Consider the following 12,324-nt stretch of genomic DNA (forward strand, 5'->3'; position numbering starts at 1 on the left):
ACTTTGATAGATAAAAGTTATATGTTATGTTAACTGAAAAAAGGTTGTTTGATTCCACCAAATTCCAGAATGTGTTTTTTTTTATTGTGTATTTGTGCTGCTTTCATCACTGCAACAATAATACCAGACAAAAATGTTTTCACTTCTGATTTGGAAGAAGTTTTAAACACAATTCCGATTATTAAAACTCACTCATGGAACAGTTGTGCCAAACAGATACTTTAAAGCCTTTATTGCACAGCATCTCTGAATGGGAACAGATAAACTCTTAGAACAACATACCTTTTATGTCACATGATGCTGCTGACAAACCTTCAGCATTGTTATATTTTTCTATAGCTCTGCAGGCCAGGCTGCACCATTCAGATCAGTCAATTTCACACATGAACATAACATACTGTAGATACAGATTTAATGTAGCAGCAAACAGACCCACGCACACAGTAAAACAAGGTGTGTGTTTGTTCTGCAAAATTGAACTTATGATCAGCTTTCAGCTCTGCTGGGTAAATATCAGCTACAGTTTCTTTGTTTGACATTGATATGAATCTTTTCTTTTTTTCAGCGGCATGAGTGTGCCTTTCTAAATAAAAAAAGATAACCATACAGCCAGGGTAGCAGCAAGCTGAGCAGTCCATGACCATAATAAAAATATATATACCACCGTTATCACTTCTCAGAATACATAGACTTATTGTAGATCTCCGGGCTTTAAAAATAAAACTATTATATTTGTACACTTAATGCAAAAAGGATCCGGGTAGCCACATGTTTATATTTTTCACTTCTCTTGTCAGATGTGCGTGATTAATGGGTCACTTGTCGCATGGGAACGATGAGTTGTGCATTGGTTTAATATACTGTACCATTAAAATGACTCCATACAGAATACCAGCAACCCATCACTGAATTTGTGCGACAACAGAGGAAAGTCTTCCATCAAAAGGAGCTTATATAACAAGCTTAAATGATTTTGTGCCGTGCGTAAAGTTTGTTTTCTCCACTGTTTTCACATTAGCTTTGTACTCAATATTATTATTATTATTAATCTTATTGATTAAGATTTTTTTCTTAGCAGCAGTCTGAGCTTTAAATCCATGGGGAAAATGTGGAACAGTTTCATATAATTTGTTTACGAAAACTGGAATTTTTAAATATCCTTTCTGGCCCGAATGAATAAAGATGTTTTTTATTCTTTTGCATGCGTATAATGTCCATAAGTCCCAGAAATGATACTGTTAATGGCATCTTTACTTTTCTATACGCTCATACATTTGTAGACCTTGATATCCGAAAAGAAATAAATAAATCTCACTGGTGACTGGAGAAACATTCGTTCACGATCTGCAGCATCTGAAGCGCACAAGTTTATGGAAAGCTTTCTTGAAGTCCTCGTTGGACATGGTGTAAATGATCGGGTTGATAAGGGAGTTCAGATATCCCAACCAGGTGAAAAAGTCAAACAACTCGGGGTTGAAACATGTGTCACATGTGGCCACCACCAGGGTGTAAATGAAAAACGGCAGCCAGCAGACGATGTACGCGCCGAGGATTATCCCCAAAGTCTTGGTCGCTTTTCTCTCCCTGGCTGCTGAAATGCGCTTCTTCTCCAAGAGCGCATCGGACACCGTCACCTTCACCTGGTTCTCGCTCGTTGAGGAGCCGGTGTCGCTGGACGGGGTGTCGTGTCTCCCGCACTGCAGAGAGCTGGTGGACGCCACGGATCCTGGGGAGTTGGTGACCAGGTGCGCCGAGGTGAGTCTCTTCCCCACCTTCTTGTTAGGGGACTGCTTCAGGATGCGTTTGCGCGCCTCGACGTAAATCCGTCCGTAGAGAACAATAAGCAGCAGGGTGGGGATGTAGAAAGCCCCAAAGGTGGAGTAGATGGTGTAGAAAATATGATCCGTGTTGACGCTGCAGCTGGTCAGCTCCTCCGCCTTCACTTGCCTCCAGAAGAGTGGCGGCAGCGAGATGGAGATGGCGATCACCCAGGCTGTGGCCACCATCCCCGCCGCGCGTCCCGGCGTGCGCTTTTTGGAGTACTCCACTGCGTCCGTGATGGCCCAGTATCTATCCAGAGCAATTACGCATAGGTGGAGGATGGATGCCGTGCAGCACGTTATGTCCGAGGAGAGCCAGATGTCGCACACGATCTGCCCCAGCGTCCAGGTGTGGATGACGGTGTAGAGGACGCAGATGGGCATCACCAGGATGGACACCAGCAGGTCGGTGATGGCCAGAGAGGCAATCAGGAAGTTGGCAGGAGTTTGGAGCTTCTTCGACTGGGAGATGGTGGCGATGACGAATGCGTTGGATAAAGTGGTGGCCAGTGTGATAACGGAGAGAATCACCGCCAGACTGATCTGATAGGCAAGACTCTCCGCGCTGACATCCACAGGGGGTGAATCTGTGATAAAGCTGTCGTTTGTGGTGTTGACCGGCTGAGTTGGCTCGATTGGACTGGAGCGCTCCATAACTTTTAGTCACTTTTTGTCATATTTTACATTTAAAGTGCCCTTTACCTTGCCTTATCCGTGCCATGCGCTCAGATAAAAGGCACAATCAGTCTGCAATATAAAAATACCTTCTTTCCTTCCTCATCTTCTTCAGGTTTTTGATGTGCAGATGCCAAACTGTAGAGGCAAATATCCATTCCCCGCTGTTCAAACTTTTCCGTTTTGTAGCCATAAAAGAAAACTTCTTAAATCTCGTGCAAGACAGAAATTGTTTGTGTGTCAGTGGTGAGCAGTGCGTCCTGATGTTCCAACATCTGGGATGAGGCTGCCACAGATAATCCGCATGTAGGGCAGAAGTTCTCCAGAGCTGCTGTGTCTCCTCGGGCCCCCTGTCATTGAATGGTGAGCCAACCCAAAGTCTCAGTTTTATACAGACTCTGACATCAAACAAGCACCACTGATCACAGCCTTGTTTTTTTTTTTCTCTCCCTCTCTCTCTGTATGAAGAGTAGGCTATCTGCTGGGTCATAGTGCCCAGTGTTTCTAATTTGTCACATATGACATGTACCTTATAGATTCTCATTTGCAGTGAAGGAAATGCCTTATTTTATATCACACAATGCAAAATCTGCCCTGGTATTAGCATACATGTAATAACTCACCACTTACAAAGGGGTTTTAGGCTGTAATGAAAGGCTTTATTAATGGTACCAAAGCTTTATAGGTTTTGTGAGGAACAATCTTTCCAGCTGTCAATTTGTTAAGTCATTTATAAATCAGAATAATAAGTTTCTACCTTTTCAATAAATCATTGAGTGAGCGGTTATAAATGTCAATAAGGAAATAATAATGGATAATAAACAATAGGTTAGCATTTACTGTCCCTGTATGTAGCATTTTTAAACAGTATATTTGATAAATGACACTTTGCTTGTACATTTGCCTCAGTTTCTCTTCTTTCTTTTTCCTGGGTTACTTTTAATTACTGTCACTCCCCTCATTCCCTGGACCATCATTTGGGGAACATAACAATCTCTAATAACCCATAGAGTCTGTGGTTATAAATGTTAATAAGACATTAATAAAGGAAAATGAATATCAATGTGTCACATGCCTTTTTACGTACTCCCCTCATCTAACATTTTATAACACTATAATGCAGTCGTAAGCAGGTATAATTTCATTTTTAAGTATTTATTAATGTATAGTATTTGTCAATAGTCATTTCCCTTAGATATATTTTATAATATTGCTATTGACTGGATGTCTAACATCCATGTCTACCTATATGCCTGCCTGCCGGCACACACTGCTCTTGTACTTAGATACTTTTCACAATTGAATAATTTAAGAATGGAAAACAACAAAAGACAATGATCTTCTAAGAGCATTCTGAGACTTTTCATTTTAATGATACAGACGCTATGTCAAGTCTGTCCTTCAGAGCAAACCTGATTCTTTCAAGGTGGACGGGACCTGACAAGTCACTCAGTCGATGAAGGCTGTTCTGGTGTTTCCAGTTATGTAATAATATTTTCTTTGCTGTTATCATGCCATAGGGAATGAACAGTCATCATTGTTGGGTCTGGTCCAAAGCTGCATTTACAAATGTTAAATAAATCATTAAGAGAATGTCAAACCTTTCCAGTTTTCAAGAAACGAACATCAACTTTTGGTAAATCATATGCAGTTATGAATGCACTATTGTTATGGTCCTTACAAAATATCCAAGTCAGGAACTGTAAATAAGTTGTTTTATTTAATAAATTATTTTGGTCCACATGTCCTGCAGCAGTTTACCAGAAAACCAAAAGTCAAATAGTCCACAGGGGGTCTGCATGAAGAATTAAAAGCCAAACAGATGAAGATAAACACCAGCAACAACCCAAAATTGTTCTTATCAATGGTTAATACCTGCACTGTGAAGCATTTGTGAATTATTAATAGAGTCATTACATACAACGTATAAACCCTGTATAATGGGTGCATTATTAGAAAGTGGTACCACTGTATCTCACACCAGCAGAGGAGTTCACACACGCACTGGATCCTGTCATTTCTGACACTTCTGATGTGTGAAAGCGGCTGTCATTGATATTGACATGAGGTCAGTTACACATGAAGCTGTGAAGCTCTCAATAGTTCAGTTCTCAAGTTCACTCACTTCACTGGACTAATAATCAATTCAAGAGCCTGATGATATTTGTGAAATGAATTTTTAGTCTGGTCAGGACACACACACACACACACACACACACACACACACACACACACACACACACACACACACCAGGAGAATGTCCATTTTCCAAACTGAGGGCCTGAAATGACTTTGAGTAATGAATCTGCTGTTATATATTCTTTTCCCATCTCCAGCAGCTGCAGCAATCATAACACCCCATTCTACTTCAATTCATTTCCTCATCAGAAACTTTTAATTGAAATTGACTTGTCACTTAAATTACACCCAATATTCATCTGAATCAGACTTCTCTACTCTTTTCTACATCCGTGGTGCTCAGCTTGTTAACCGCTGAAATCTATTAATAGATTTAGAAGTTTTGACCTCTCAGGTGTAAAACTCCTGTCTTACTGTACTTAGGTGAGTTATGAGCAAATTTTAATTGTACTTAAACTACACAAATTCCTCAAACATATTCCACAGCTTACACTTTGTAAGAACAACCACGGCTGCTAAATCAGGACCATGGACAGCTCCTAACTTTTTCTATCACCATTGTTTTGAATATAAGGCCACTCCTCACAAAAAAAAACAATCAAAACCAGTGTCTCTTTCCAAAAGTCATGCGGAGGACCTGCTCATTCAAGATAATTCACAGACATTATTGTGAACAGTTTTAATGCAGCAACTGCTTTCTTTCTGTTTGACAGAAAGTAGGCACTACTTACTTTCTCCTCTGTAAGCATTTCCAGAACAGCTGCTGGTTAAATTTACAAAAAAAAAAAAAAAAAAAAAATCATGCAAAGTAATATGATGCATTTTCAGATGTAGATACTTGGCTATCTGTAGGCTTTATAATGAATTTTTCTGATGTTTCTGCCATAGCTGAATAATAGATACCTTCATTAATGTTGTCAATCACAATAACTTATTTTGGATTCTTGAATTTCAAAGTTTAGATACCTTGTGTAATATAAGAGACGTACCTTATTGTGACCAGTCATATGTCATAGCCATGTGGGTCTTATGCTGTCATGTGGACGCTTGTTAACAATCAGATGGTATTTTCCACAAGTCTTCAGGTCAATAGGGTCAACAGGTCAACCACATGTTCAGACCACTTGTGCAGCAGCTCACTGATGTAATGAAAAAAAGCTGAGAGTCATCTTATGAGTCATCTTTTAAAAAAGGACACATTATGAAGATATCATATGACAATGGACAGGATGGAGGTGAAGTCTGCTGATTTCTTCCAGTGTAGACTGGTTTTGAAACAGATTGTGAACTGTGGTGCTAACACCAAACAGTCAAAACTGCAGGGAACCGGCAGCAGTTTCTCTGGAACGGCAGCACAGGAAGGAAGCCTGGGTCAACCTATTCATGCATAAATTATCTACATATGAAATGATCATAATAACATTTAAGCTCAAATTTCATATAACTACAAATTCAACAATAACAGACTGACCCTGCTGTCCTGCTCTAGAGCTCACTAATAGTGCCTGATTTTGCAGCACAGCTATTGGAGACTTTTCCTGTAATTTATTGCTATTATGATTTTATTGTTATTATTATTACTTTTTATATTATTATTTGTATTAGAGTTGGTAGCAGAAAAGGGCAGAACATCTTTCTCTCCTCTCCTATGCTCAGTTCGCTACCTTATTTCTTTTTATTATATGTCTATTTTATTTTATTTTATTTCATTTCAATCCTCCTCTTTCTCTTCTTTGCTCTTTTCTCTTTCACAGAAGACCTGAACAGTTGATTTTAGTCATTCCTTCTTCTTCTTTGCTGTACTGAGGTCATAAGTTGTGGGTCATGACTTCACACCAAGAAAAACTTTGAGCAGGCACCAGAACAAGAGCATCTAAAACAAATAAATCATTTCTACTCTTTTCATTTGACTTATTTGGTAACTTTTATTTTCAACATTAACATCTGGATTTGTTTTTTATGTTTGGAAGAGAAAAATATTGAATACCATAAGGAAAAAAAAAGTTCTGAAAAAGGACTGAACTATTCTCAACATTTCAAATTTATTCCTAAAAATGCAAAATAAAAAAAAATCTTCCTCCTCTCATTGTCCTCACTCATGCACTAATACTCCAGTGAGATAATTGTAAAGTCCTCTCCGACACTATGAGAAATTTAATTCTGGTAAAGAAATACTGGATCTTTTTTCTTATAAAAGTAGTCCAATTGATTATATTATTTAATATATTATTAGTCTAAAAAAGACTGGAATTATCCTTATAAAATATCCACCAAATGTTCCTAATTTAAAAGAAAACTCTTCCCCATGCTGTAAAGCCCACAAATTCACAAAAACAATATTGAGGACATGATCTCAGTGTCCACCGTGACGGCTGCAGCCGTGCCCGCTGGTCTTCAGTTAAACTGACCTTTGTGATGTTCATGAAAAAAACTCAGACAAGCCGCTAGCAAGAGCGTTTGTGTCAAACCGTTGAGCATCATTTAGAGTTTGATGTAGCATGAAGGATCCGACGGAGGTGCAAATTAACGATGCATTCATCTGAACTCACCACAGTTCTAACAAATTCGTTTTAACAAGTAATGGTGGCAGATAAAAGAGAGCAGACCAGCAGAGTCTCTCAAAGACATTTACTGCTGCATGGGTGGAGCCTTTCCGCACTGGATGGATACACACTCACTCACAAAATAAAGGTGCTAACTGAATCCATAAAGGGTTCTTCAGCTTGTCTGTGAAAGGTTTCACCCAGAACCACCAATGAGAATTTCTACAGAGAACCTTTCTATGATGTAATGTTTCTGCCCAGAACCCTGTTTGAGGGTTCTATATAGAACCTTTTCACCTTCTACAGATGCCGACAAGAACCCACTAAGCAGGTTCTACTGAGATGGGTTTTATCTAGAGAACTCTCAGGGGGGTTCTACCAAGAACCCTTATATAATATTGTGCAAAAAACCTTGCCAAACCATTGATGAAAGAGTTCTTGAAGGATTTCAACAATGCTTGAATAACTCCTTCTTCTAAAAAGGGTTCTTTGAATGAAAAGGGTTCCTCGTGGAATGTCTTACAAAGAACGCTTGGTGAATCCTCTCTTCAAAAAAAAGGCCTTTCAGAAGCAAATGATTCTGTGTAGAACTTCAGCCCTTCAGGAAGAACCCTTTTGGAACCATTATTTCTGTGAGAAAAACACTATCAACATTTTTTTTTAATTAAATATTGATTGATTGATTGTGTTTGGCGGGTGTCTATGTGATTGTATCAAAGTGGAAAGTCTCTTTTCATGCATATAATCTACAATTTATACCTACAGTTGTGCATAACGAAAGACGTCTAAATGAGCGAGAGATGTCAGGTTGATGGTACTTTTCAACCATGGCCCACAGCGCCTGATAGAAAACTGAATCTAGAGCCTGAAACTGAATCTGGAGCTCTCCTCGCCCTGTTGTTGTTGTGTGTTTATGCATGTTTGTGGGTGGAGGAGAGGGTGTTAAAACAGAGAAGAGCATGTGTTTTTGTGTAAGTGGTGGTAATGGTTGGTGTGTTGTGCCCAGTGTTCGTACATTAGCAGTGCCAGACAGTGGTGGTCAGTCAAGGGGTGCAATCATGAACTCACAGGAGGGTCTGTTTCACTGAGCCCTGCCTGACGACACTCTCTGCTGAGCTCGGATACAGAGGAATGACTGCTGTTTGTCACCGCCTGCAGGGGAATTCATGTGTAAAACAACAGTCGTGCAGTGACTTTACCAAATGCATGTTGACTTCACTGAAAAGTGAACAATTTGGGATGTTTAACAGGGGAAAATGTAGTAAATGTAGTTTTATAACAAAGTTGGTGACAGCTCTCTGCAACAGATACAGAAAGAATTCCAGTCACAGGATTGGAGAAAAGGCAAATTGCTAATAAAACTTTCTTTAAAAACACAAAAATAGAATAGACAAATCAGCCTAGCTTTTCGTGCACATTAATGACTGTATGCTGAAGGACCTCTGTGATTCACAATTTTTTGGAAAACCTTTTTTTTTATGCCTCCACGCCGGTGACTTCGGCATGTGAATGTAATGACGGCTCAGAGCAGAGGCACCTGGCATGGCGGCCTCTGCAAATAGAGTGTGAATGTGTGTGTGTGAGTGGGTGAACATGACATGAAGTGTAAAAAGTGTGAGTGGTTAGAAGACTGAAAAAAGGCACAATACAAATGCAGGACCATTTACCTGTTACATGTAACTGGTTAAATATAATTAAATTACAAAATAAATTTAAATTTAAATTAAACACAATTTTAAATTAAATTTAAAATTGTGTTTAATCAAGTTCAGTTAATGTAACTAAATAGCTTTTTAAAAACTCAAATAACACTTTAAATTAATTATTGAACCAAAGTTCAGTTCACCTTTTTAAATTTAAATTGAACCAGCTCAAAATTATTTATAGCACACAGTGTAAAAAGCTGTAAGTGGCTAATTTAGGGGGAAAAACACACAGCACTTACTTCATAAATCCCGTATTTTTACTCTAGTTATTCTAATGTGACAGTTTATTTTCCTAGTTGTAGTTTTCTGAGTTAAAAGGCTTCAGTGTGAGTGACCCAGTTCAGTGGCAGCAGCAGCAGCAGCAGCAGCAGCAGCAGCAGCAGCACAAGGCAATTTCTGTGACTCTGTTTCTGTTATCTCCCCTCATCTCTAAACACATTGCAGCGCAGCACTGTAGCTGCTACATCCAATCTCACACTGGCCCTGAAAGTCCTATTTTTAGTCGGGTAATAAGGTATCCAGCAAGCCTTAAAGTCGATACATTATACCACATACAAGCACAGGACCATGTGGATTTTTCTAAACCTGTTCTTTACAATCTCAGCCATTTTACATGAATATTAAAATAAACAGGTAACCAGCTCCCCACATACTGTATTTCAGTTTCACAATAAAATCTAAAAATTTTTTTCATAGAGGTTCATGAGTGACACAGACTAAATTATAAAAGATAATTAGAGTTTTTGGAAGCTTCATCTTTCTGAGATGATTTCAATAATTCCTGATTAATAAAAACTGGAATCTTGGCGCATAATTTTGTCTTAAATTCTGTATTTCTGGCAGGGTGCAGGCTATGTGGATTCTGGCACAAGCTCCTCATTGTTCACCTTGGTTTTTAGAAAAATGTGACAAAAATGAGAGAGCAAATCCGTTAGTAAACGGATCAAGTTCTTGTCCAGAAGATTCCCCAAGAGAACAGTTGGTGGAAGATCAGCTGTAGTAGGTCTGCAGAACAAGGTGTCTGAGATTTGTAAAGTAAATTGTCTTCCAGATTGAAACATCCATGCAGGATTTGTCTTAAAGAAGTTACACATCAAAAAGAGGGTTCATTATAGCGGTTTAGAGCACTGTCACTGAAGACAGCTTCCTGCTACACCTCGAAATGATGCAGTGAGAATGAACCAAAACAGTGAAGTTGCGGGTCATAAAACCAAAACAATAAGCTGAAAGAAGTTAAAAAGCTCTGCTCGGGGAAATTATGGGAATTAATTCTGGTTTTGTCATCATAAGGTTGTTTCTGTCCACATGTTTTGGGGGAAACTTAAAATTTGTGCCAAAAAAGAGTGCAAATACAGAAAATCAGTAAAAGGGGGGAAAAAAAACTATATCTAGAGAAGCCAAGAAACATGCAAAACACATGAAAGGCCGTATCTAGAGCTGCAGTGTTTGGTTTGTCAGAAATGTGGCAGCGCAACATGGCGCCCGCTGTGGAAGAAGACCTGATATATAAATGACTCATTCTAACATAACAAAAATGCAACTATTATTGATTTCAGATGATTTTACACTCATCAAAACATACTTTTGAATATTATCCTAAATTTCTACCATATTTTGCCCTGTCTACCTCGCTAATTCTCAAATCACAAAGGTTTACATTTCTACACCGTTACACTTTCTCTGAGTGAAGTTCCTCAAGAGCAATTTTAACAATTTTTTTTTGTGGTGGACTTTGAGTTATTGTGGTCATCTATTTCTATCTTTGATAACTGACAGCTGTAGAGATGGAGACCAAATAGGGCAAACCCAAATCAGGGCAGATCCCTTGTTGTCATGAGATTAAACCGTCCCTCTCCACCTACCGAAAACTCCTTCTTATCCAAGTGTTTTTGACACAAGGCACAGAAGATTGGAACCTGGATCCTCAAAGTATCTCATGTATGCAGCTGTGGAGCTGTCTGTATTTAAACAGTGAAGACATGTGACATTTGTACGTACAGAATCAGTTTCATATTTGTCATAGTAAGAGCTGAAATACACCTGAAGGTTGTTTTATTCCTTTTCACTGACATGTCAAAGGTTATTTCATATATCTTTGTAGAATCATCCAAATACATCCAAAAACTACATTAAACTTATAAAATAGGACATATTATCATAGATTAAACTACCCACCAGTATATAATATAAATATTGTGCTGTACATACAAAAATACATACAAAAAGGCCCAACTAAAAAGTAAAGTTATGTCAGTTTACATGTACACTATATTAAGAATATTTTTCCCATTTCACCTTGCCATCAGAAAGCCTTGTGCGATGGGAAACTGCTGTTATAAGAGTTGCTGTTTTACCGCTGCCTCAATCTGTCAGTTTGTTTGTGTTATTGTGTGACTTCTGTGTTTGAAAGGATTAGTGTGGGTTCACCAAAGTCACACAATAACACAAACACACTAACAGACTGAGGCAGCAGAGGACCAGCAACTCTCGTCTTCTCTCAGATAAAATTATCATTTCTCCAAAAGGAGTCTGGTTGAGTGAGAGAGCGATATGTGGCTTATATTACAGTGGTTTCCCGGTAGAAAGGCTGTCTGACAGCAAAGTGAAGGGATGAAAATATTCTAAATATAGTGAACACTTAAACTGATATTGATTTTTTTTAATGGTCCTTTTTTAATTGGCTGAAGTACATGTTGCTGCTGAACTTGTCCACAGCGGTGCATTGCTGAGCTTCCTACACTGGCACACCTGCTGCTTCAACCTCCATGTACTGAGGATAATACACTGACTATCGATAAGCCCACTTAAAAAAAATCTGAACCATCCCTTTAAGTTACAAACTGAAGTCTCGAGCAATGGTCCGTTGGTGCAGTGGACTTTTGTTTTTGAGACGACAGACTACCGGGCCATCAGGACAATGGCATGGCACCGTAGCTGTGAGCTGAAATGCAGCCCTTTACTTGAGTGACCCACAATATTCACAGTGGGGGGTCTCCCAAAAAATGGGGCACAAGACCTCCAAAAAGTGGCACAGTCCCCTACATGGTTACAGCAGCTCCTTCATATGAATTTGGAAAGCTAGAACCCAGAAAGCCTCCAGTTGTAAATAGAAGCCCATATCTCCTGATACATTTTTAGTTGGAGACCTTCGAGAGCTGACTGGCGGAGCAGACGGCACCATATGCCATCAGACCAGGCTGGGGCACACTGCAACTCAACATGTGCCCTATATTTGATTCTCTCATTGTACTTTAATGCAGGCTTCAGATCATTTAGACACAGTGGTGGAGGAAGTATTCAGAACCTGTACTAAAAGGAAGCAATATCGTACATTATTGTATTATTATTACAATGCATTAAAGGGATATTTGTACCATTGTGGGGCTGCATGAAGTACAGGTGTAGGAAGCTAAGCTGTGGACAGGGTAGCAAAACATATT

At 39.0% G+C, this 12,324-nt stretch overlaps 1 protein-coding gene across 1 annotated transcript; it reads right to left on the bottom strand.

The window, feature by feature from the left end:
• Positions 1-203: 203 nt before the first annotated feature.
• Positions 204-2,840, bottom strand: htr1b (5-hydroxytryptamine (serotonin) receptor 1B). Its single transcript, XM_084742294.1, has one exon. The coding sequence runs from the start codon at positions 2,472-2,474 to the stop codon at positions 1,338-1,340; it is 1,137 nt and encodes a 378-aa protein (XP_084598420.1). The 5' UTR covers positions 2,475-2,840; the 3' UTR covers positions 204-1,337.
• Positions 2,841-12,324: the final 9,484 nt, after the last annotated feature.

Source organism: Lutjanus erythropterus, chromosome 18, assembly GCF_056507025.1.
Source record: "Lutjanus erythropterus isolate fLutEry1 chromosome 18, fLutEry1.hap2, whole genome shotgun sequence".
NCBI classification, from domain to species: domain Eukaryota; kingdom Metazoa; phylum Chordata; class Actinopteri; order Lutjaniformes; family Lutjanidae; genus Lutjanus; species Lutjanus erythropterus.

Coding starts and splice junctions, on each gene's coding strand:
- htr1b (XM_084742294.1), bottom strand. CDS start 2,474: ATGGAGCGCTCCAGTCCAATCGAGCCAACTCAGCCGGTCAACACCACA.